The sequence below is a fragment of the Thunnus albacares genome, chromosome 8, assembly GCF_914725855.1.
Source record: "Thunnus albacares chromosome 8, fThuAlb1.1, whole genome shotgun sequence".
NCBI classification, from domain to species: domain Eukaryota; kingdom Metazoa; phylum Chordata; class Actinopteri; order Scombriformes; family Scombridae; genus Thunnus; species Thunnus albacares.
In genome coordinates, this window is record NC_058113.1 from 25,680,408 (window position 1) to 25,703,109 (window position 22,702).

Here is a 22,702-nt window from a genome sequence, read left to right on the forward strand (position 1 = left end):
GCACGTTCTAATTTTGTTCTTACTTGGATGGTCTGTACCACCTGTACAGACAGTCCAGCCTGCATCAGCCTGTCCCTCTCAAGAGCCAACCCTGGAGAGGTTGGCCCAACATGGGCAGCACGCCTATCGAGCCCGCCTCCTGGGACATGGCCTCCTATACTTTGGAGATGGCCCAGGGCTGGGCTGCCAACATCTGGGTCATCTCTGCATACCACGGCATCCAACGGCGGTCTGGGGCTATCAGGATGACTGGCAGCTGCTCTTGTCTCACTCTCTGCAGTAGCAGAGTAATGAGATGAAGATGGGGGAAGGCATAAAGCAGCCTCTTTGGCCATGGTGCGTGTACAAATGCGTCTCCTAGCGTCAGGGAGAACCAGAATGGGCAGTAGGTGTTGTTTCAACAAGTGAAAAGGTCCACTTCCGCTTTCCCAAAATGGTTCCAAACCCACTCATCTGCCAGGGGGCCACCCCTCGACATGAGGTCAGTCCCCCTGTTCTCCAGACCCAGAACATGGATGGCTCTCAGGGTTCACCTGGGTTCTGACAGAGCAGCCTGCAATCTGATCGAGTTGAGCACAACTCCTAAATATTCCGCCTGCTGGCGTGGTTGGGGGGTGCTCTTGCTCCAGTTGATGGTGATACCTAATTGGGTAAGGTTAGGTACAGCACAAAATTGGCTGTGTGAAAAATGACCCATTATTTGGACCTGGCCATGACAATGAGGTTGTCTAGATAAAAGAAGACCCTCACGCCCTGGTCGTGCAGTGGCTGCAGCACTGCGTCCACACACTTGCTGAACGTGTGGGTAGCCAAGGAGTAGCCAAATGTTAGCCCGTTGTACTCGTAGGCTATCTCCTGGAAGGCAAAACGCAGAAACTTCCTGTGTTTCGGCACCACCTCGACATTAAAATAATCATCTTTCAGGTCAATGGTGGTGAACTAGTTGCCTGGTTGAACCAGTTGCTGAAATCAGCAGCTGGTATATTTGTCTTGAATCTTGTCATTAAGCTGCTCCTCTATATCTTATGACATGTCATAAATGTGCCTTGCGATAGTATTATTTGACAGAGGAATAACCTTTAGTTTGCTTGCTGTTGCTTCATCAATCGTAGTTGAAACCATATTAATAGTGGAAGGAAGTATTAATTCCTCAGCCGGAGTGCAGCTTTTTACACTGAGCCACTCTGTAGGCCACTTTGTAGGAGGTAGGGATGTGCAGAAAGCCCAGTATTTGTATTTGTATCTCTTTTTGTTGAGGTAGCAAAATTATTTGTATTTGTATTTGAATAAAAGTGTAAATAGGCTTCAAATGCTGTTTTTGTTTTTTATTACATTTTTTATTAAGTGACACAGTAAGTGTTCATGAATGAACAAGCTTATGAAGAAAGTCCACACAACGGGTCTCAAACTCGATCTCTCGAACTCCCAGATCGTTGACGACTGCGCTTACCGCTGAGCTAAAACTTACCACACTGCCACTCCACAGAGACCTCTAGGTATTCATATACCCATAACACAGAGATAGCACAGGGTGTAACATGTAGGGAAGAACTTCAAAGGTAATTCTTGCTCTGCACTTTTCATTTATTGCCTTTTTTTTATAACCTAACTTTGTGAAAAGGAGAAGGGGAACAACAGGTTATGGAGAGTCCCTTGAAAGCCCTGTTGTCTAGTTTAGTCAAATATGCAAATAATTTAGCTTAGTGCTTGAAACAAACACTAAATGAATGCACAGTACTACTGTAAGTCCTTTGTTCAACTTATTTGTTATTACCTGGCTCAAGTGGCCATGACGAAAGGGAAACACGCCATGTCAGTGTTTAACAGGAGATCATTTATTTAGTCAAATTAAACTAACTAACTAACTAATTATTTCCTATATGAGGTGTGGGTATCAGTATAATCAGTAGTATAGTGCGTATGAGTGGACAGTGTGTGTCGGGGTTGTTGTACGGTACATAAAAGCAAAAATAAGGAATAAAGCAACATAAATAAAGCAAAAATGCATCTGTGGGGAAGAGGGGAGAGCTGGAGCAGCAGCCAGGGTGGATATGCTAATGATCACCTGCAAAACAAAGCAGACAACCAGGTAAACTGCACAGCAAACAGGGGTCATCATTTGTTCATATCTTATATTCCCTCCAAAAAATATGAATAACACACATTTGTATTTTATTATCAAATTCTGCTTGGGTTTAAGTATTATTTATTGTATTTATAATTCATATAGTGTGATTTCATCAGAAAATAACTGAAGAGACTTGCATCAGTATGAAGTGAGAATCAACACCCTGTTGTTGTGCACAGTGCCACCCCCCCAGACCAATCTTACAACAGCTTAGTGTGCCATCACGACACACCACCAGTCTGAAATGACTCAGTTGTTGGATTATTACCACTGACCCCTCAATGCTGGTAAAACCTTTATTTGCTCCTTCATCAATTTCAAAAACATTTAATTAGTTATCAGTATATATCGTATTACTGTAAAATTAAGTGAGGTGTTTGTTTTTAAATATAAAATATGCTCTTTTTCCAGAAAATAAAGACACTCTATGCTGAACATCACTGTTGACTTTAAGGTAAGGCTATATTTTCAGAAAACTCAAATGGTGGCTGTAAAATGTTATCATATAATTGACTCATCCTGTTCATTAATTCATTAGATCTTTTTACTTAACTTTTTACATAACTATATGTAGAAATAAATACTTTGTCACAAACTTATTAAGGTCCAATGCAAACACATCCGATTATGCACTCTCCTTGAAAACAATGTTAAAAATATTGTTCACATAGTTAAGTATTCATAACTTTCCAGGATGCATACTTTTACTCATTTTCACCTCTTGTGCGTATTCGTGCTTTTAATTTAATCTGTGTCATTGTTCTGACAGTTGTAGCCTCTGTTACTTTCCAGAATACTGTTTTGCAAAACAAATGCAAAAAATTTGGTTGTACTGAAAATGAGTTGGTGTGAAAGATGGAAATACTATGGCTTCATTATCATAGAATATTTTCAATGTAACAGCAGTTTTATAGGTGTAGTAATAACATAATACAATGATGAGTTTTTATCTGTGCAGATTATTCCCCCCTTTTAGTAGTAAGAACAGTCACAATATTATCATACTACACTATAAGTTAATGTTGTAACAGTACTTTAAGTCCCCGTGTTTAGTGTTCATAAGCAGCATACAAGCATTTAATAAATGGTTTATAAAACATTAATGTAGTTGTTTGTAGATATACAGTAAGTGTTTATTGATTTATTTGTCAACAACTTCTGTATGACCCGTACTGTTCATGGAGGCTGGTGTATGAACAGATAATGAATGATAATACAGTAAAAGAGAGATGTAATAGTAATAAAAATATGTCAAAAGTTATATGTTATTGCTGACAAATACTATACTTTAATAAACACTTAAAATCTCCTTATATCTGTGTTTAACTACACTGTAGTGTGTTATAAATAATTTATTAAATGTTTGTAAACTTAAATGCTAAATTGGGGAACTTAGAGTTTTTAATGCGATAATGTTAAAATGACAATTTTGTACAGTGTATACTGTAACTCTTGACATTTTGACAAAATAATTTTACTGTAAATACAATTTTATGGCTTTATTTTAGAGATGGACCGATACTACCAATACTGATATCAAGATATCGGTCTGATACTGACTCGTATAGCTGGATAGCTAGATCAGGTATCAGTGACAATGGGCTGATCTGGTATTTAAATACCATTATTTTAATAAAAAAACAATTCAGTAAATTTATATCTATGTATCTATTTGTTACATTTTGTTTTACAAAGTCAGGAAAGAAATGTTTAAGTCAAGCCTGATGTTGCCTTACACATAAAAGAATGATCCCAGTCTCTTCCACACAGTGAGGCATAGAGTTTATTAATTAAACACTGGTATCAGATTATTACTCAGTGTTGGCTGATATCCAAAGCCCAGGTATCAGTACCAGGACTGAAAAAGTTGGAACAGTGCATCCCTCCTTTATTTTACTTTCAACAACACTGGGAATTACTTTATTATCCTGGCTGGTGACCTATATATTGCGCCTCTCTGTAGGATTATCAACCCAACAGAAAAGCATGACAGGTGCTGTTACGGTATTCCTCATGTGCTGTCTTCTTCAAGGTAGGCTATTCTGCATTTTTTTGGTCTTAATATTTACTTTTTGGTGTGGTGATTTTGGATGATTTGGTTTTTTCTTTAATTTTATTGTTTTCTATGTGTTTTTGTTGAATTTTAAAGGATTTTTTCACAATTTTTCAAATCACAGTCCTTGTTTTGAGCAAAAATGTATAAGATAATAAAGTGCTCCAGCCGTCTGAGTTAGCCAAATAAAGTGGCAGTTACAGTCTTTCTGGTAAAAAAAAAATCTGTATTTGTGTCTCGATGGACAGTTTTTTCCTGTTCAGCTACAATGGAAGGATCATAACAAAAAGAAGTAATTTGCCACTAAAAAGACAGTAACTTTGAAAGATACTGACTTGATTTGACTAATTTTTATTCATATTAGATTCAAATAAACTTTTAAATACACTTTTGCAAGAGAGGAAGGTTATGGATTTTGTTCCCCAACACTTACATTGTAGGAAGAGGAGGAATGATTACAGCAAGAAAAACATGTTTCAGTGTTGATTTGGGCACCTGAATATTGTTTTTGGACAGACTTGAAAAATTGTGAACCCATCTTTTAAGACGGTCATTTGTGATATTTACTACTTAAAGGAATACTTGATTTTTGTGTAATTATTAATCTTCCACCTCAGGTAGCTTATGTCAAAACTGGGCAGCCTTCATGCCTCAGACTGTACTGGGACTGAGTGGATCCTGTGTAATCATCCCCTGCAGTTTCAAGTTGCCCTCACAATATGATACATACCTGGATGATTCATGTAAAGCCATATGGAAGAGAGGCAGTTGGAGCAAAACGCAGGTGTTTGATTCCAGCCTCACTGGAACAAGTGCCAGCTTAAACATCCTGCAAGGAAACCTAACAGGGATCCTGCGCAATAAGGACTGCACTACCATCTTCAACAACATGCCATCGAACCATTATGACAACTATTACTTCAGACTGCAGTGTGACAACACACTGAAGTTCAACTTTCACACGAGTGTCCTTATTAATATTCAAGGTGACTGTTATGTCCTTTTACTGTTGCACATGTAAAGCCACATTTGTTTGGCATTTTTGACTTACTCTTACCATTTTCTCACTGTTTTACTCCTCAGATTCACTGCCCAGACCTACCATAACTCCATCCAAACTGGAAGTAGAAGAAGGGACTCTGGTGAGGTTGAACTGCTCAGCTGCAGCTCCCTGTCCCACTCTGCCTCCAGCTCTGACATGGACACCCAGTATAGGTGACACAGAGGAATATATGGAAATTAATTCTATGGCCTCTGTTATGAACTTCACTGCCTCTTACCTCCACAATGGACAGAAGATCTCCTGCGCTGCGCTCTACAACCGACAGGATGGCAACGGTGACCTTTTGTATGAAAGAAGTTTGACCCTCCATGTTTTTTGTGAGTATATTTCTGGCATTTTCATGTCTTGTTCATGTCGTGCTGTTGTGTTTTGTTTCAGATCACATCATGTCATTTCATTTTATGTAATCTGACATGTTATTACGACTTTCTAATTAGGCATATGTTACAAAGGATTTCAAAGTTGCCAGTTTTATTAATGTTAATCATTTATTAGTTCTTTAAAGTATGGTAGTAAGGCACCCATAAAAAGCAACTCTTAGTTTGCTGCTCTCGGTTGTGAAAAATCCATTTGTGTGGTGTTTATCCTTCACTTCACTTCACAAAGCATAACTTGCTTTGTCTTTTTTGTATAGCTCTTTATTTAAACAGAAACAGAAAGACCCCTCAAATAGACAGTTTGTCTACTACTGCAGAGTATCTCAACCAAAACCCTCACATGCAGTTTGTTAAACATTTACAATTGCAGACTTGATGACTTAAAGTGAGAAACACCTTACCTGACCAAAATTCTCTTCCAGATGCTCCATATAACACATCAGTCAATTACTCTGGTCCTGTGAAAGAGGGTAGCTTGGTGACTCTGACCTGCAACACTGATGCAAACCCAGCTGTAGACAGCTTCACCTGGTATAAAGTGGATGGCGATCAGGTGACAGCTGTGGGTTTTAAGAAGTGGCTTTCATCTACAGTCTCAGAAGTCGACAGTCAATTTTACTGCACAGCCAGTAACAGATATGGAGCCCAGAACTCATCCATCACTCTAATAGATGTACAATGTAAGTCAGAGAGATACAGAAAGACAAATGACATATAATGGCCAGCAACATGGACTGAACCCACACTTGTGTTTGTTTTTCTAGTTTCTCCGAAGGAAACATCAGTAATCGTCAACCCTCCTGGTCCAATAGTGGAGGGCAGCTCTATTACTCTGTTCTGCAGCAGCCGTGCCAACCCACCTGTGACCAACTACACCTGGTATAAAGATGAGGAGGAGGATAAGGAGCCTGGACCGTTCCTGGTTATAGACGGTGTCGACCTGAGCCACAATGGTGACTACCACTGTGAAGCAAAAAATGACCTGGGAGAAGAAACCTCAGCAACGATCCAGCTGGACATTCAATGTAAGTTACTTTAATACAAAAATGACATTGATTAGCACCCATGATAACAAAACTGTATGTTTCCAGTGTGGTCATACACTGAATATGGCTCTACTGTATATTTTGTCCAGCTGTGGGCACCCAAACATGATCTGGAGCCAAGACTCAGTCACAGGGCAACACTAGAGTGTCTGGAACGTGGACAGTAACCCATTGTCATGTTGCGTGACAACCTCAAAATTTTTTCTATATCAGTGGTCCATCACGACTGAGCTCTGTTGTATGTCCACATGTGTGCCAGTGTGTTAATTTATGTGTAGATGTTTTGTTTGGTGTGTGTCCCTATTAAGACATCATTTCCAACCACAGAAAATGATTGGGTTGTCTCAGTTTCCTGAAAAGACAACTTATATTTGAAAATTAATGGAATTTAGACTGTAAAAATATCAGTAGTAAACCTTTATAGTGTCTAACATTATACAATTTATTTATTTATACAAATTGTCAGTCAGGCAATGACTTAATTTTACTGAAATTTCACACAACTGAAAGGCACAAAATATTTATTTGTATTTTCTTTCTCAGTATGAGGGCAAATCAAGTATGTAGTGAATCAAATTATTCTTGACCTGGAAACAGTCTATTTTGTAGCTGTTTCTGAACTTTCAATCATATCACAGTTTGCCTAGTTGTCACTGAACAATTTCCGTTTTTTTCCATGCACTTTTTTTTTAGTTTATTGTAAATCTGCTTTTGTGCTGCTGAGAGACTGCCCTAAATGGGTGCTCAATTTTTTTTTCATTCCAGCCTAAAAAATAAAAAATAAATAAAAAAAAGACTTAACAAAGTTAAAAAAAAAAACTGAACACACCAAATAAAAATTTACGAATCAGTATGTCTGTTAAACCTATAAATAGGCAAAATAACCTTGGACACAGAAATACATGAATACTATTTCTTTCAGATCCCCCCAAGAACACCTCAGTTTTGGCTGACCCCTCTGGTCCGGCGCAAGACAGCAGCTCTGTGACTCTGACCTGCATAAGCATCGCCAATCCAGTGGCAACGAACTTCACCTGGTACAGAGTGGCAGGAAGTGAAAAGGAGATGGTGGGGTCTGAGCAAGACTTCACCTTCAATGTTACCAAACTTTCAGAGGATCAGTATTACTGTGAAGCTCTGAATGCCCATGGAGCTGAATACTCTGAGCCTGTCAAGATGGATGTCACATGTGAGATTCATTTATCTTTTTTTAAAATTAACTGTAAGCCTTTATTTATTCCAAGAAGCTTGGCAAAGTATACACAAACAGCCAAATACCTGCTCCTGTCCTCCTCAGTTGCTCCAGAGATCCTGCCTTCCTCCCGATGTGTCAAGATTTTATCCCAGGTCCGATGTGCCTGTGACAGCCAAGGAAACCCGTCTCCCTCTCTGATTTGGGAATTGGCCGGGGAGCCTGTCAATCACTCAGCGGACCTGCCAATCAGAGAAGTGTCCCTGGGGAGCATGGACATGAGGAGCGTCATCACCCTGTACCGTGTGGATGAAGACATGCCCTCTCTGGTCTGTGTCAGCATTAACTCACTGGGCTCTGATAGTTTTGCATTCAATGTGTCCTCCAGTGAAACCCAGCTAGGTATGCATTTATATATTTGGCTTTTCTTAATCATAATTTGGCTCTTTTAGTAATACTATATTGTTGTGACTTTTCAGGCATCCATACTGTGTCTCTGTTGATTGGATCTGCATTGGGAGCACTGGGGATGCTGCTGTTGTGTGCTCCGCTGCTGCTATTCTTTTGCAGGTGAGGGACATGAACTAACTACCATCACTGTTAACAACAGGACATTTTGAAAACAGGTTGAAAAATGGAAAAGAGTCAGACCTTGACACTGCAGTTGGAGGTAAACCCAGGTTGGCAATCAAACATCAATTAGCAACCATGGCTACCACTGATCATTGCTAAATATGACCATGACATAAGGGATTTAAAAGCCTCCCACCACTCACAAATGTGTTTTGCTTATTTTTACTTTTGCAGCAGTTGGATGTTTAAGCTTCACTGTGCAGAATGATGTGTGTATAGAGACACTAGAAGGGTGTTTTTACATTCATTTGCTGAAGAGGAAAGTTTCCCTGTGCTCACCTTAAATCTGAGTTTATAACAGTACTCCAATAATTTAATATTGCACTTCTATTGTCACTCTCAAAATGGACAGTTTAAAAAGTATATCAGAATCATGAATGATTTTGTGATTTCACAGCTAATAACCAATCGTCTTCCAATATGAAACTTAGGCATGTGTGGTGTTCTTCATCTTCAACTTTTGAAATGAACTTTTTTTCTTCTTTTTTTTTTTTCTTCTTTTTTTAATGTGGTAGAGGGAGTAGTAGATGTAAATTTAAGTATTTTGATTAAGTAGTTGAACTTTCTGTGGAATCCATATCAGACACAGATCATTATTCAAAGCAAAGCTCTATGTGTCTTTAATTCTGTTACTGTAAATATAACAATGACATTTTGTGTTGGTCCTACAGAAAGAACAGGAAAGGCAGCCTCTCACCCGACAACGAACTGGTGGACACTTCAGACATTTTAGTTACTAATGAGGTGAGTTTATGTCCTTGCACACATACTGTATGTGTATGAAGGTGAAAGCTTATAGATGCATAACAACAGGACCCTTCACACGTCCCACAAGTACAGTACCAAAAGCATTTAATGTGAAGGACCAATTAAACATCTCAAGAAATTTGCTTTTTGGGATTAAACCTGCTGTTGGATGAGAATATTGTCATCTCTGTGTGTCCAGGACAGAAATAGGTCTTGCTGAGTTTAGCTTAGCAATGACTAGAAGTGAGAGGAAACTTCAAGGCTCGCTCTGTCAAAACTGAAAAAAATCTGCCCTCCAAGAACTCTGAAAACGTTAAAATGAAAATGCCCCCGTAAGCTCGAGAGGTGTATGTAACATTAATGTAACGCTTAGCATGTTCCAAATACCGTTTTTGCTAAATTATGGAAGCAGTGCATTACACTGCCTCCACTCATTTCTCATAGTGAGCTGGGGCACTGATTTTACATCTTTGGAAACAACATAAATAGTTTGTAACTGTAAGATATAGCCATTATTTGGAATTTGGTTTGTGCACGCTCTACTTTGAACAAGCAAACAAGCCTTTTTTCCAGAATGTTGGAGTGTCTTTTAACAGTGGAGCAGATGTCAGCAATGCAACACAACATGCACTGCCAATCTATCTAATCAGGTCTAATTGGGTAGAGAGAGAAATGTTATCTCTTCTTCTCTTTTTCCTGAAGCAAATTGCTCTTGTTTTCCCATAGACCAACTCTTCACAAGTGGATGTAATTTATGTCAATAAAGCCATCATAGAGGGAGGAGGAGGAGTAAAGGAAGACCCACTACTCTATGCCGATGTCGACTTTACTAAACTCCAGGCCAAGTCAGACAGTAAGCTTGTGGAGGGGGAGATCAGAGGCCTCGCCTCCAAGACTGCTGAGTACGCTGAGATTCACCTGCACTCTAAAGGGAGCAACGGAGGAGAGGCAAAGGGTGAAAGAACAATTTCAGACACTGATTTTGGACAAGGGAAAGTCTCATAGGACAGGTCAGTGGTGAGTTTATGACTTAACTTTAGTGAAATGATATTCTGGGCTCCCACAGCTACTGGACTTTGCTATATCTCACTTGTGTTCATCTGTCAGTGACGGCCCGGCTGAGAACGGCCTCTTAAAGCCTGCGTTGTAGGCAACTTTATTTAAAGTGAGGATAAGTGATGTCACACATTTGTGGCTTCAATTTCAGCTCTCAACTGTTGTCATTGTAACTTTTCTGTTAGTCTTTCTTGTGTCTCTTTACTGAAAAAATGTCTAGCAAAGCAGAAAACAAGTAATTACCTTACATTGCAGATGTCAGCACTAATCTGCATGCTGGGGATGAAACTTTAACCTCCTCACAATCAACCATAACAATAAATGTTCCCTCCTAATTTTAAACTCACAAGCATTATTCTTCAGCATTGTACTGTGGATAAATGACGACACATGTATTATGTCTGTACATGTTTAATACTTAAATGCTAACTTTTGTCTAATAGTCTATTTGTTACTTTATTGTTGAAAAGCGTGCATAGTGAAAAAGCAGGTAGACAGTCATATATATCAAAAAACTTTATTGGTAAACTTTATATGTGTTTATTCATTGTAACTTTAATAGACATAATTATATATTTGAGCTTGATTATAAAAAAGGAAGCCATTTGTCCTGCATTTGAGTTGGTATTTACACAAAAGTGGAAGTCAAAGCAATTTATTCATATTTCATAAATGAGCCTTAAAAAATGATTGCAGCTTTACAACATTACAGCCATGTCATTCTGGAGCACGTTCCCAAACACAAAGTAAAGTCAATAAATGTTAATGTACATTTGTCCACACACAGCTTGTTTAAAATATTTACACTTTAGGAGTTTTGCCAAAAATATGTTAATCAACTCATATCTATATTTTAGATGAGGATTTGGATTCATAACCCTTTTGTCCCCTCTGTCACTTGCTACTGCACACTAATACACCTCATGTCGATGAAAGCAGAGAGGTAAAACACACACATCCCAAAAGTCCGACAATGTAATAAACAGAGCTAATATGTCTCAGATTGTTTCAGACATGATGTATGATATATTGATTGGTATATTGTTTCTTTTCTTTTTTTACTTTTCTTTCAAATCTTAATATTTATGTTTTCATAAAAGGTCACTTGTGTGTATTGGCACAAAGAATGATTTTGTTTCTGTTTTTCTTAAAGATGACAATAAAAATTTCAAATATAAAAAAGAAGCAAAAAAATGATAAAAGTGATGAAAGCATAAAAATGATATTTTAGGAGTAAAAAAGAACAATATAGTAGACTAATAAACCGTAAATTAATAAACAAACCCTGATGATTTGATTATGACCATGATTCAGGATAGCTCTGGCAAAACTGGCTATACCTTTAAGATAAGTATATGTACATGTAAGTATAAGTATATGTAATGGATTTATTCTGTATCTGTACTCAGAGTTTGACCTCGGAGTACTGAGTCTCATATTCCTCGTCAGAGGTGCTGGAGTCTGTGCTGTCTCTCTGATGTCCCAGCTTTGGGGTAAAGGTCACCTGTGAATAGTTGAGCTCTACTTCATCCTCACTGGTGTCTGAGTCATAGTTTAGTGGATCTGGAGCTTTGGCTGCATGTGCCGTACGCTGCATTTGCTGTATGTTCTCATATGGCTCCATCGTTTCTTGTTCATTCTAGGACGATAGCAGAGAGTGTCACAAGATTGTTGGTGCTATAATTTCTGACAGTATCTGGATTTAATGAACAGCAAAATGAATATAAAAGACTCATTTTATTGGTATTAGGACTTGGAGGTGTTTTCCTTGATTAACTCATTGTCTTTCTAAACAGAAAACATCATCCTACTTCTTTTCTAGTTTTCAAAAAAGTAGCTTTATTGTAATCATTGACTATAACAAACATCATATATTAACATTAGACATTAAATGAAATGAGGTGCTGCTTTAGATTACGGCCTGCAATGTGCAGCATAATTATTCCCAATTTACAGTGTATTTTGGTCCTTGTTTACAGTTCAGCTGTATTTACTGTAGAAACCTCATCATAAAAATTCTGCTTACTGTACTCAGATTTATTGAGTGCTACAGAACTCATTACCCCATCTTCCCCAAAACTCCCAGCTTTATTGCTCAATAAAGGTCATACTGTACCGTGTAATAACAGAATAAATACTTGGTGGTTAAAAATACTTACACTATAAGTTCTCTTTAAATTCCTCCCAAACGGCAAGGAAATTATACTGTAAGTTGGGAATAGTTATGCTGTATGTCACGGGCCGGAATGTAAAACATTAGCCAAAATTAATGCTATAATGTTATAAACTCATAAACATTATAAACATTAAATAAATGTGCTTCATGGATGGCTGACCTTTTGGGGTGGCTTTGGCTTGGATACCATAGCATATGTGTCCTGTTCCATTTTTGACTGTCTGTTATTAGAAAAAAATATCATACAATTTGTCATGTTATAATAGCTTTCATGTCCTGGTATTACATGCAAAACTTAAAAAAACAAAATAAATTAAATCAACAAAAATTCTCACATTTGCTTATTTCCAAACTGCAAAGAAGCATAGTTGAGGATATCATCGTCCGCATGTCCATTTCTGTTTGGCTTTTGTGCTGAGGGACCCTGAGCAGATGCAGACAGAGGGCACCAGTAAATGTACAGAAGCAACTGAATCAGTTCATTCATGCCTTAAAATGGATTCTGCTGCAAGCATCCGGTGATTCATGGCTCTGCAATACTGAATATGCAATGATTATTGTTCTGACAGACAACTATTGACAAGACAAACTGTGAAGACACAGCTACAGCACAGCAGGCAAAGCAACAGCTTGATCAGTCAAAGAGACATCTGCTCGTCTAAAGTAATGCAGTGGCCAATGCAGATGTTTGCACAGTGGTCTGGCAAATGCTACTATTATTTTTAAAGTGATGTTTAAGTTGAAATTGTGTGGGTCTGTCAGAGTCCTAAAAGATTTTTAAATTTTTTTTTTATATCTTGCATACAAATTAATAGGCTCTCTTGTATTAACAAGATACCGCATTCAAGAGTTTCGACACTCTCTCATTCAGGTGAATGGGAAGGTGTGTCCAAACTTATGAATGGTATTGTATATATCATATTCAATATCATGTTCAAAAGTTGTCAGTTAAAATTAAATGTTAGTTGTTACTTGATTCTAAATTTTAGCCTTTGCAGTATATTTAAACCCAAAATATTTATATGTAGGTTGGAGGAAGCCTGGGATACACTGGGCCTTTGCTCAATAAAACATAACTGAAAAGTTAGTTGAATAGTTAGTTATACAGTTGTACAGTGTTTTATGTGTCTGCCTTTAGGAAAGAACCTCTGTCATATCAAAGGTAAACAACATTGGAGGACTTCATGAAAAAAGAATGGTCAGAAGTGGTGCAGCAGAGGCTCTGATATCCTGACTTTTAGTCCCTAGACTTAGTTAATCTTCATAAACACTGGTTCCTACAGTTTCCATAATATAACTCAATAATAATAACTTTATTTGTATAGATAGCAATAGCATCTTTCAATAGACGCTCCCTAGCTGGTAAATGCCCATGTCTTTCATACTCATGTTTCCAACACAGGCTTTCTGTAACAAATTTGAAGTAGCCAGCTGCAATGCGCCTGAAGACATCATCAGAGTTATTTTCTTTTGAAAAAGATTGCACCTTTTAATAATAGACAATATAATTTTTACTTCCTAAAACGGGTTTTTTTTTCACTTACTGTTTTCTTAATGTGGGTGTTGTTAAACTTACTTTGAATTGCTTGACTCACCTGTTTTCTGGGCAGATTTACAGCGCAGTAAACACTGTTGATGTTGGATGCAGCACTGCAGAATAACAACAACAACAATAAGAATAAAAACATGCATAATCAGTGACTGACTATAATAAACGAATGGGCAGACTCTCATTGAGCCAGGATCTTCAATAGATGCTTTGACTACACCAAGGGCAGCAGCCCATCTGGCCCTCTTTCCTACAGAGTGTCCCTTGTCCTGGGTGGGGACAGTGTGTGTGTGTGTGGGGCTGCTGTCTTACGTTGTGTCTGGACGAGGCTGGGGTGGTTGGGTCTTTGGACGGCGTGGCTGGTATGGCAAGAGGTCATCTCTACTCCTGGAAGGTTCAGCCAAGCCAGGCTCGCTCGTCAGATTCCTCCTCCTGTTGCTGTTCCAGCAGGCCTGAATGGGTTTACACATACACGCTTAAAGATAGATAATTTTTGTCTCGATCTGTTCAATAAAGTAAAGGAAGAAACGTTGCACAAATGAGTCATCACCAAAAAACTGAAACAGGTCCACCAGGGCAGTCTGTTCGAGGTTCCTTGTTGAATTGATTTGTTCCTCCTGCATCTGAAATCATAACGATACACAACTCTGGTTATACATACCAATTACATTTCTGTGAGGGTTTTTTTTTTAAATCAAAAACCTGACTTATTCATATTTTACCTGTAGATAAAGGCAATAATAATAATAATAATAATGAGCAGACAACCAAAACTGAAGATCAAAACCTTTTTCAAGACACCTGTGGAAGAGAGAGAGCATTAGTATACTGTAGATTCAGAGATGTAGAAGTAGTATAGTTTCAAACTGCCATGATTTTATTTGAAGAAAAAAATGTTTTGGAAATCTGATGAAGACTGGCCATCAGTAAATCCTCATCCTTTCTCCCTTAGGAAAGCAAAAGGGTTATAAACAGTACACATATAGTTATAACTCATTTCCATTCTTCATCATGCAGTGTTTTCCTTCATGCCTAAAATTATACATGGCCTTGAAATTCACTCACCGTCAAGAAACAGCTCATATGGATCAGACATTTTTCCACCTATTTCATTTTCTGCGATGCAGTAGTAGACTCCCGGTTGGTTTGAGGACACACTGTAGTTCTGTCCGGATGACACTGTTTTGTCTTTAGAGTTACCATCCATCTTCATGTACCATACATATTGTTTGACTGGGGGATAACAGTGACTGCTGCAGGTCAACATCACAACACGCGTACCGTTAGTCAGCTGCTGCTCTACTACTTTTGTGATGTTTGTGTGTTTTGGAGCATCTAAGGAAATTTGGGAGAAACAGATTTAATTCAAAATTATTCACTTAATATCTCACTGTGCATAGATGAACTCACAAAATACAATATTAAAGTCCCTGCCATTAAAGCCACTGTGTGTAGAATTTGAAAATATGACTTTGGCGCCCCCCAGTGGCAGGCAGCAATGCACTCAGCCTCTTACACCCCATTGGTTAGACCTAGTGACACAGATGGGTGGACTGAAATAGATCTCCCCAATCATCACTAGGATGTCTCGTCTTTCTACAAGAACTGCACCATCAGACTTATTTAAAAGATGCTATAAACACCTTTAAAAAAAAAATGCATTCAGCGGCTTCAATCACTGCTTGTAAATCTTGTTTTTTTTGTCTGAAATTTAAAAAATAAGAACCTGTATCAAGTTTTCTTTATGGTGGCTTGTATTTTTATTTTTGAAAACAAAGAGCAGAATTATTTAATTCATGTTTGAAGGCGCAAAACTTCCACGCTTCACCTCCAACATCAGAGCCCAACAAAATAAGTATCATTGACACTTTCCCAGTGGTAATAGCTATCTTGCTGATTGTGCACCGTGATTGCAAATGCAAGTTGTGATGTCTCTTAAAGGCAGCAAAAGTATGCTAAATCTTTAATGACAAAATGTTAAAGTTTAACTGTTCTGATGAGACTTTTTTCATTAGAGTGTATACAGTGTATGTAAATTAAAATGTTTGTATGTAAACTTTTTCTTATCTGTTTTGGAGGTAAATACAAAAATAAATCTAGAGACTCCTGTACAGTAACATTTTGGCCTCACAAATATTTACAGTATATTCAATTATTATTATTATACACTTTAATGAGTGCATCAGTCTACTCACACTTGACTTGAACCTCAACTGGCTTTGATTGTCTAGATCCAATTTCATTACTGGCTTTGCAGCTGTACAGTCCGCTGTTAGAGGGAGTGACAGACTTTAGAGTGAAAGATTGAGCTGTATTCACGATGGCTTCCTTCCCATCAATCATCCAGGTGGTAGAGGTCACTGGTGGGTAGGACTGGGCGTTGCAGACCAGCGTCAACGACTTATTTTCATTCACAACAAGATTAGGTTGAGCTCTTATGGCCACATCTTGGGGAGCATCTGCATTTACACAAAATATAGTAAAAAGAAAAGAGTCAGATATAAACATTTTCTGTCAGTCATGATGACTTTTGTAATAATCAATATTATGATCCCAAACATTTAATAACTGATTGTCATCTGCACCTTAATTAACCTGATGTGATTATACACATATAAGATATATTTCTGTTTAGTCAGAGGGGCCCATGCAAGGTAAGTCTTTGTACATAAAGGGAGTAAACTATAAACAAAGACAGGTAGACATAACAACTTGAATACCTGTAAAATATAATGCATTCTAACACAAAATAACCCAGCAAATGAGAGACAAGGGGATTCAAATCTTGTGGTTATTTTTGAGGCCAGACTAGATTGCAGTATATTGCAAGGTGATATTGTCTCAACAAACTAGACTAAACTAGCTAACTGTATATAAAGTACACGATCAAAATAGCTCCACTTCCAGCAGCAACAACAGTAACATGCTGCTTACACACTGATGCTTCAGTATAAATAATCTGATCATGTCATATATAATAATATATCAGTCAGAGGGACCAAACCACTGCTTTACGTTAATACTTTAAGTACATTTTGCTGCTAATACTTATGTACTTTAACTTTAATAGGATTATTCATGTAGGACTTTTACTTGTAATGGAATATTTTTACATTGCTGTTTTGGTAGTTTTACTTAAGTAAAGGATCTGAATACTTCTTCCATCACTGTCTCAAAGTCACAGTACAGTATGTCAAATAAATGTAGCGGAATAGCTGAAAATGAAAATACTCAAGTACAGGTAATACATGTAGATACATTCTATGAATAATTTTATGATTTTTATGATTCAATGAGAACCACTCATGAACTAAGAGACTGGACATGTGATCAAAATGACTTAATTTCGAGAAGAATAGATGGTAAAAGTCTGCTTTTGCCATTTGAAATAAACTACAGAAAAACGTAATGGAAAGTTTTGTGTACATGTGATTTCTTTCATGTTCAGACAATTAAAAGATGATACACCGCTGAATCACTCACATTTCACCACCAACTTCCTTTCTGTGCTTGTTTGTGTTCCTTCGCTGTTTTCGGCGTGGCAGGTGTAAGAGCCTGCGTGGGTTGAAGTTACATTAAATGTGTGGGACAAAGCCCATGTCTTGGTCTTGGTAAGAGCCCATTCTGAAGACTGAGCACTCGATGTGGAAGTCCTTTTCAAGGTGAGCATTGACGGTGGGAAACTTTCAACAGTGCATTTGATGGTGATGGGCTGACCTTCCCTGACCTCAGTATCCATAGACAGCGTGGTGTTGGTGGGAGGATCTGTGGAGAGGAAGCAGCTGTGTGCTTGATTTTCAGGAGGATTAATTCATTTTGAACATGTAGCATGATATTACAGCCATGAACATGAAGACAAACTGCTTTGAAAACTTAAATAGCCAAGGAAAGGCAATTATTAAGTGCTTGTTTGTTGACTGAATCAGTCAGGTGTAAGTGCTGATCTTTCTGATACTCAACTTGATGGAAGTGTTAAAGAATCATTAATATTATAGAACATTGTCAGCATAACAATCACTTACAAAGTACTGGTATGCATAACAGCCGACTATCCTCCCCTGTATTGATGTTGTTGGTGGCGTTGCAGATGTAACATAATTCATCTGCCCTTTGTACACTCTCCAAATGGAGGCTGTTGTCAGTAGTTGTCTGGGATGTCCACTGTGAGGCGTAAATCTGTTTATTTTTGTTGTAACCGTACCAGGAGTACTTGTGCGGGACAGGATTGGCATCAGTGTCACAGGTGAATGTGAGGGAGTGACCAACTTTCACTCCTGTATGATGGGGGACTGAAATGTTCGTCTTCCGTGGCCCGTCTGGAAGAAAAGAATAACTTTCAGTATGCTTTCAATGGTGGTGCACTCTTTTTGACAGACATACACTGCAAGGGGCTGTGAAACTTACATTCAACCTTAATTTGAAATGGCTGTGATTTTCCAGTACCCACAGTGTTATTCGCCACACATGTGTAGGTGCCACTATTCTCAGGTTCGATCCTCTGAACATTATACGTTTTTCCCAATATGTCAATTTGTCTGTCATCTTTAAACCAAGCGTAACTGTTTGGTGGTGGTTTGCTTCTCTTCACGTTACATGTTAAAATAATTTTATCTCCTTGTCTGATTGTAGACTTTGGTGAAGTCATCTCTATCTTAACATCAGGGGCGTCTGAAACAGAAGATTTCCTTAAGTTGATTCAAAAAATACAATCCATAAAGAATAAAGCACTACAGCAGTATTATTACAACGTAAAACCAGTGAAAATCACATACGCACTGCATTAATATCATTCAAGTAAAAACATACTCACATACAACGTTAATAAGGACTGGGTTTGATTTTGTTTCCCCATGCTTGTTTTTAGCTTCACAATGGTATTCTCCACTCTGTGAATCCTTAGCTGATGTTATCATCATCGTGTGTGACTTGTTAACCAACTGAATTGAATTATTTTGAAACCAGGTATAGGTGGGCTCAGGACGTCCTTTGATTGAGCATGTGAGAGATAAAGATTGTCCTTCTGTGACATTTATAGAGCTCCTCTCATCGCTTGTGTCTTTAGGAGCATCTGTGTCAATGAATTGGAGAGAAATCAGACTGCATACAGCCGGCATAGGTGGATTGCAGGTCAAATATTCACAAGAATTCAGTCATGTTTGATTTTAGACCTTGTAAAGGGTTGTCTATAAATATGCTGAACAATTTTGCAAGTATTGAGCAGTCTTAAAGTGCTATCACAAATGAGTTTAGCAAATTAAAACTGCAATTGTAAAACTAACTCAGACTGTTTTTGAGATACTTAAATAACCTTTTATGTTGCAGCTCCACTACCTAACTCCGCTGCTTGATTTCTAAATATAAATGTAAAGTAACAGCTACCAAAAATGTACTTCATTTACAGTACTTTACTTCTTTATTACTAGTAAAAGCACATAACTGAGTAATGCTACTTGCTACTTTTGAAGTTGTAGCATCAACATTCATTCAAGTGTTCTTTTTCAAAAGATTACAAATTATAGGCGTGTTTTTACTACTAAATGTTACTGATATTAAACATTTCACAGCATCACCAAACATGAAGAACTTTGACTGAAGACCTGTCAATCACTTTGAGAGGGCTCCAGACTTGTGTTTTGATTTTTGATGCAGGAATGACCCTTAATTTACAGTTGGATTATGGATTGTTCCTTTATATAGTAAATGTATATAACGTTGTAGTAAATATGATCACTGTAATAGTTGACATGACATAAATATACCCTCCACATTTATGAACTTACATTCTATGATTAGACTGATATTCCGAACCATATATTTATCTGTGTTATCTTGTGTTTGGCATAAAACCTCCTTCCCATCATCCTTCCAGTTGGCTGTAAAGTGGACTGTGGTGCTTTTATGTTCTCCATTGTTTTGTGGAGCTTCTGAGAGCTGCACTGAGAGCAAACCTTCAATTTTTGGATTTGAAGGACATGCACTCGAAGTATTGCATCTCAGTGTTATTTTCTCATTTTCCTTTACTACAGGTGGTGTCTCAAAAACAACCAGGCATGGATTTTCTGAAAAAATGAAATAAAGATGTCAGCAGAAATGTAATGGTTACTTTACAGAATACGCAATGTTGCAAAATATTAACAGAACTATATATACATTTTTATATGTATGTCCAATATTTAAGATTAGAAAATATTTAGTTAAAACTATGACATTCCCATCAACCCCAGTTGTAGTTCGTGTTTACTGGTAATTGGTAAATGTTAACACACTAAACTAAAAGGTGTAAGCATTCAGCTCAAAGCACCACTTAGCCTAAATACAGCATGCCTGTATACTCTTAGTCTCTTTTTCTAGACATTATGTGTTTATTCTCATATAACACTACAATTTGTTCTCCAAATATTATATCTTTTTTTTCTTATCTCCAATTGAATCTTAACTCAACCAATCAGATCATTTCTGCCTCCAGACAAATTTCTAAATGTTTGCACGACACAATTTATTTACAGTATCTTCTGATCTTTTTACTTGCCGTCAACTGTGAGGATCGCCTCTTCTTTGGTGAACCATTTATCAGATCCTACATATCTCAAAGAATAGTTTCCACTGTCGATTTTTTTCAAGTCACAGATCAAAATACTGCATAGTGGCTTTGATGAATATGGAGACTTCCATTCTGAAGGTGGAGAACCGATATATCTTACTCTGTTTTCAAAGTCTGGACTGACAGGATGTTGTGAGGTATCATTACTGTAAATAATAGTGCCACGATAATCATTGTTAGACCAAGTTGCATTTTTCATCCAAAACCATTTTGCACCATCAACATCAGAAACTTTGTTTTTGATGTTGCATCTTATTTCAACACATGACCCCTCTTTAGCCTCCACTTTGCTCTGTAGTTCAAATGGGATTCCTTTGCCACAGGACAATTCTGTGGTGGTGAAAACACAAGTGGAAAAAGTCAGGTAAGATATATGACTTTAATGCAAAACTTGTATATTAAAAAGCAAACATTGTTATCAGAGTTGAATAATAAAATTCCTACTTTTTATTAGGGCCAGAAATATTAACCACCCGACTGTCTGAGCATTCATTTTCTTGCAAGATTACAGCTTGATATCTAAAACAAAAACAGAACAAAAAAGTCTATGTGTACATGAATGTATACATCATATCACAACTGCAGAGCGTAACACCACGGAGGCCGTTTTATCACTGTAAACTAGCCTTGTTGCCAGATAGTTTGAAGACCGTCAGCCAATTAGATGAAAAATTTAAATGCAAATCAGCCAGTCTAAATATTTTTCTTCTTCCTCTTTTTTTCTTTATTTGATAGTTTTGATTTTTTAGTTTTTGATTTGAGTATTCTGTGCTTTCCTCCTCATTTCAAGATGGTTGTGTACTTGTGGTTAAAGAAATTCTGAACCATTGCAGACCAATAAATTTTTGTCACACAACTAGCGGAACTTGTCGTTTTGTTTTAGTAAAAAAGAATTCAAAGAAACATAATTGCATATTGAGGCTAAATGTTCTGTTGCAAATGCCAGTGTAGCTGTAATTATTGTGTCTTGATACAGCAAAGCCCAAAGCAAACATTTATTTTTTGATTCATTAGATTTTCAGGCTGTAGATTACAGGTTTCTTTTTCCTTTAGTATATAAATTATGACGTGGACGAACATAATTGTTTTTATTTTACTTCAGCTGTTTGTTTAAATCACTATTGTCTGCATTACCAGCCCTGTAAGTAGACCCATAATACACCACACACAATATATTTAGAGTACAAGCAGTGCAATGCCTTTATTCTACAGATTTGATCATTGACCCCACCAAAACTTATAATGTATTATTGTCAAACATAAATGTGCTTTAATGGTTCCATACACTGTATAGTATACTGTATAGTCACTACATATCACATACAAATGCCACTGTATACAGTTCTTGTGGATACAAAAAGACAACTTTTTCCTGGAGAAAGATGAATTCAAATCGCTAATAATAGAATACATTTTCTCATTCAAGTGAAAAGCTTCTTTAGAAATCGAAACTCAACTTTCTCTATAGACAGACATTGTAAAACCTTGAGAAATGACATCTTAAATTAGGCAATATGATAAAGGAAATATTTTAGACCGAAAAGTAATTCAAAAATAAGCTTGTTCTTACCTCAGAGGACCCACTTATAGCGGTCTGTAGCACACACCAACCCTCCTAAAAAAGAATAAGATTTATAAAAAAAAGGAAGTTTTCACAGTTGACTTAAAATCTTAAAGAATTTGCATGCCCAATCATGCAACCAGAAAAAACAATCCTTAATAGTTGTTCTGATGAGGGTGATTTAGAGTCCTTCCCTTCATCTTGTCTGCTACAGTATGCATGCACTCTCTCTCACTTCCTCTATTTAATGCTTTTGTTATAAGTGAAAGCCACTGTTCAGTGTACGTGGGTGATGTCTTTTTAACAGGCACAAAGCACATACAGTGATTGAAATCCATTTGCAGAATTTATGCTTATACAGCGTTTACAGCATGCTTTACCATGTCATGCTCATCAAAAAGAATGAAAACATATCAAAAGATTTATTGTAAAAATGCAGTGCAAAAAAAGTGCGTTTCTTTCATAACAAATCATAAAAGTGGGGGTGAACCACACAAACAGGAAACATCACACAAAGAGA

General features: G+C 37.3%; 2 protein-coding genes across 4 annotated transcripts; one reads left to right on the forward strand and one right to left on the reverse strand.

Annotated features, from left to right (window-relative positions):
* Positions 1-2,336: 2,336 nt before the first annotated feature.
* On the forward strand, positions 2,337-11,422 carry LOC122987140 (myelin-associated glycoprotein-like). 2 transcript variants are annotated; one of them, XM_044358831.1, is made up of 12 exons: positions 2,337-2,415; positions 2,540-2,582; positions 4,092-4,160; positions 4,799-5,167; positions 5,265-5,561; positions 6,044-6,301; positions 6,386-6,646; positions 7,590-7,856; positions 7,965-8,261; positions 8,339-8,429; positions 9,164-9,236; positions 9,966-11,422. In XM_044358831.1, exons 3-12 carry the CDS (start codon positions 4,115-4,117, stop codon positions 10,242-10,244), a joined length of 2,238 nt encoding a protein of 745 aa, XP_044214766.1. In that variant the 5' UTR covers positions 2,337-2,415; positions 2,540-2,582; positions 4,092-4,114; the 3' UTR covers positions 10,245-11,422. The 2 variants fall into 2 exon arrangements, with proteins under 2 accessions (XP_044214766.1, XP_044214767.1); XM_044358832.1 differs by lacking the exon at positions 6,044-6,301.
* On the reverse strand, positions 10,797-22,685 carry si:dkey-24p1.1 (uncharacterized protein LOC556718 homolog). 2 transcript variants are annotated; one of them, XM_044358829.1, is made up of 17 exons: positions 22,192-22,685; positions 21,066-21,140; positions 20,550-20,951; positions 19,801-20,079; positions 18,831-19,088; positions 18,425-18,688; positions 18,043-18,336; positions 17,504-17,785; positions 16,216-16,479; positions 15,086-15,355; positions 14,743-14,821; positions 14,571-14,643; positions 14,333-14,472; positions 14,067-14,121; positions 12,807-12,895; positions 12,632-12,692; positions 10,797-11,934 (listed from the first exon to the last, which is right to left on the reverse strand). In XM_044358829.1, exons 2-17 carry the CDS (start codon positions 21,112-21,114, stop codon positions 11,701-11,703), a joined length of 3,093 nt encoding a protein of 1,030 aa, XP_044214764.1. In that variant the 5' UTR covers positions 21,115-21,140; positions 22,192-22,685; the 3' UTR covers positions 10,797-11,700. The 2 variants fall into 2 exon arrangements, with proteins under 2 accessions (XP_044214764.1, XP_044214765.1); XM_044358830.1 differs by lacking the exon at positions 21,066-21,140 and having other exon boundaries at positions 22,192-22,681.
* Positions 22,686-22,702: the final 17 nt, after the last annotated feature.

Bases quoted from the DNA above. Each gene is read 5' to 3' on its own strand.
- LOC122987140 (XM_044358831.1), top strand. From the start codon at position 4,115: ATGACAGGTGCTGTTACGGTATTCCTCATGTGCTGTCTTCTTCAAG. The intron at 4,161-4,798 runs GTAGGCTATTCT...CTTCCACCTCAG, and splicing joins CATGTGCTGTCTTCTTCAAG to GTAGCTTATGTCAAAACTGG. The intron at 9,237-9,965 runs GTGAGTTTATGT...GTTTTCCCATAG, and splicing joins ACATTTTAGTTACTAATGAG to ACCAACTCTTCACAAGTGGA.
- si:dkey-24p1.1 (XM_044358829.1), bottom strand. From the start codon at position 21,114: ATGAATGCTCAGACAGTCGGGTGGTTAATATTTCTGGCCCTAATAAAA. The intron at 17,786-18,042 runs GTAAGTGATTGT...TCCTCTCCACAG, and splicing joins GTTATGCATACCAGTACTTT to ATCCTCCCACCAACACCACG. The intron at 14,644-14,742 runs GTAAAATATGAA...TTATGATTTCAG, and splicing joins ATTATTGCCTTTATCTACAG to ATGCAGGAGGAACAAATCAA.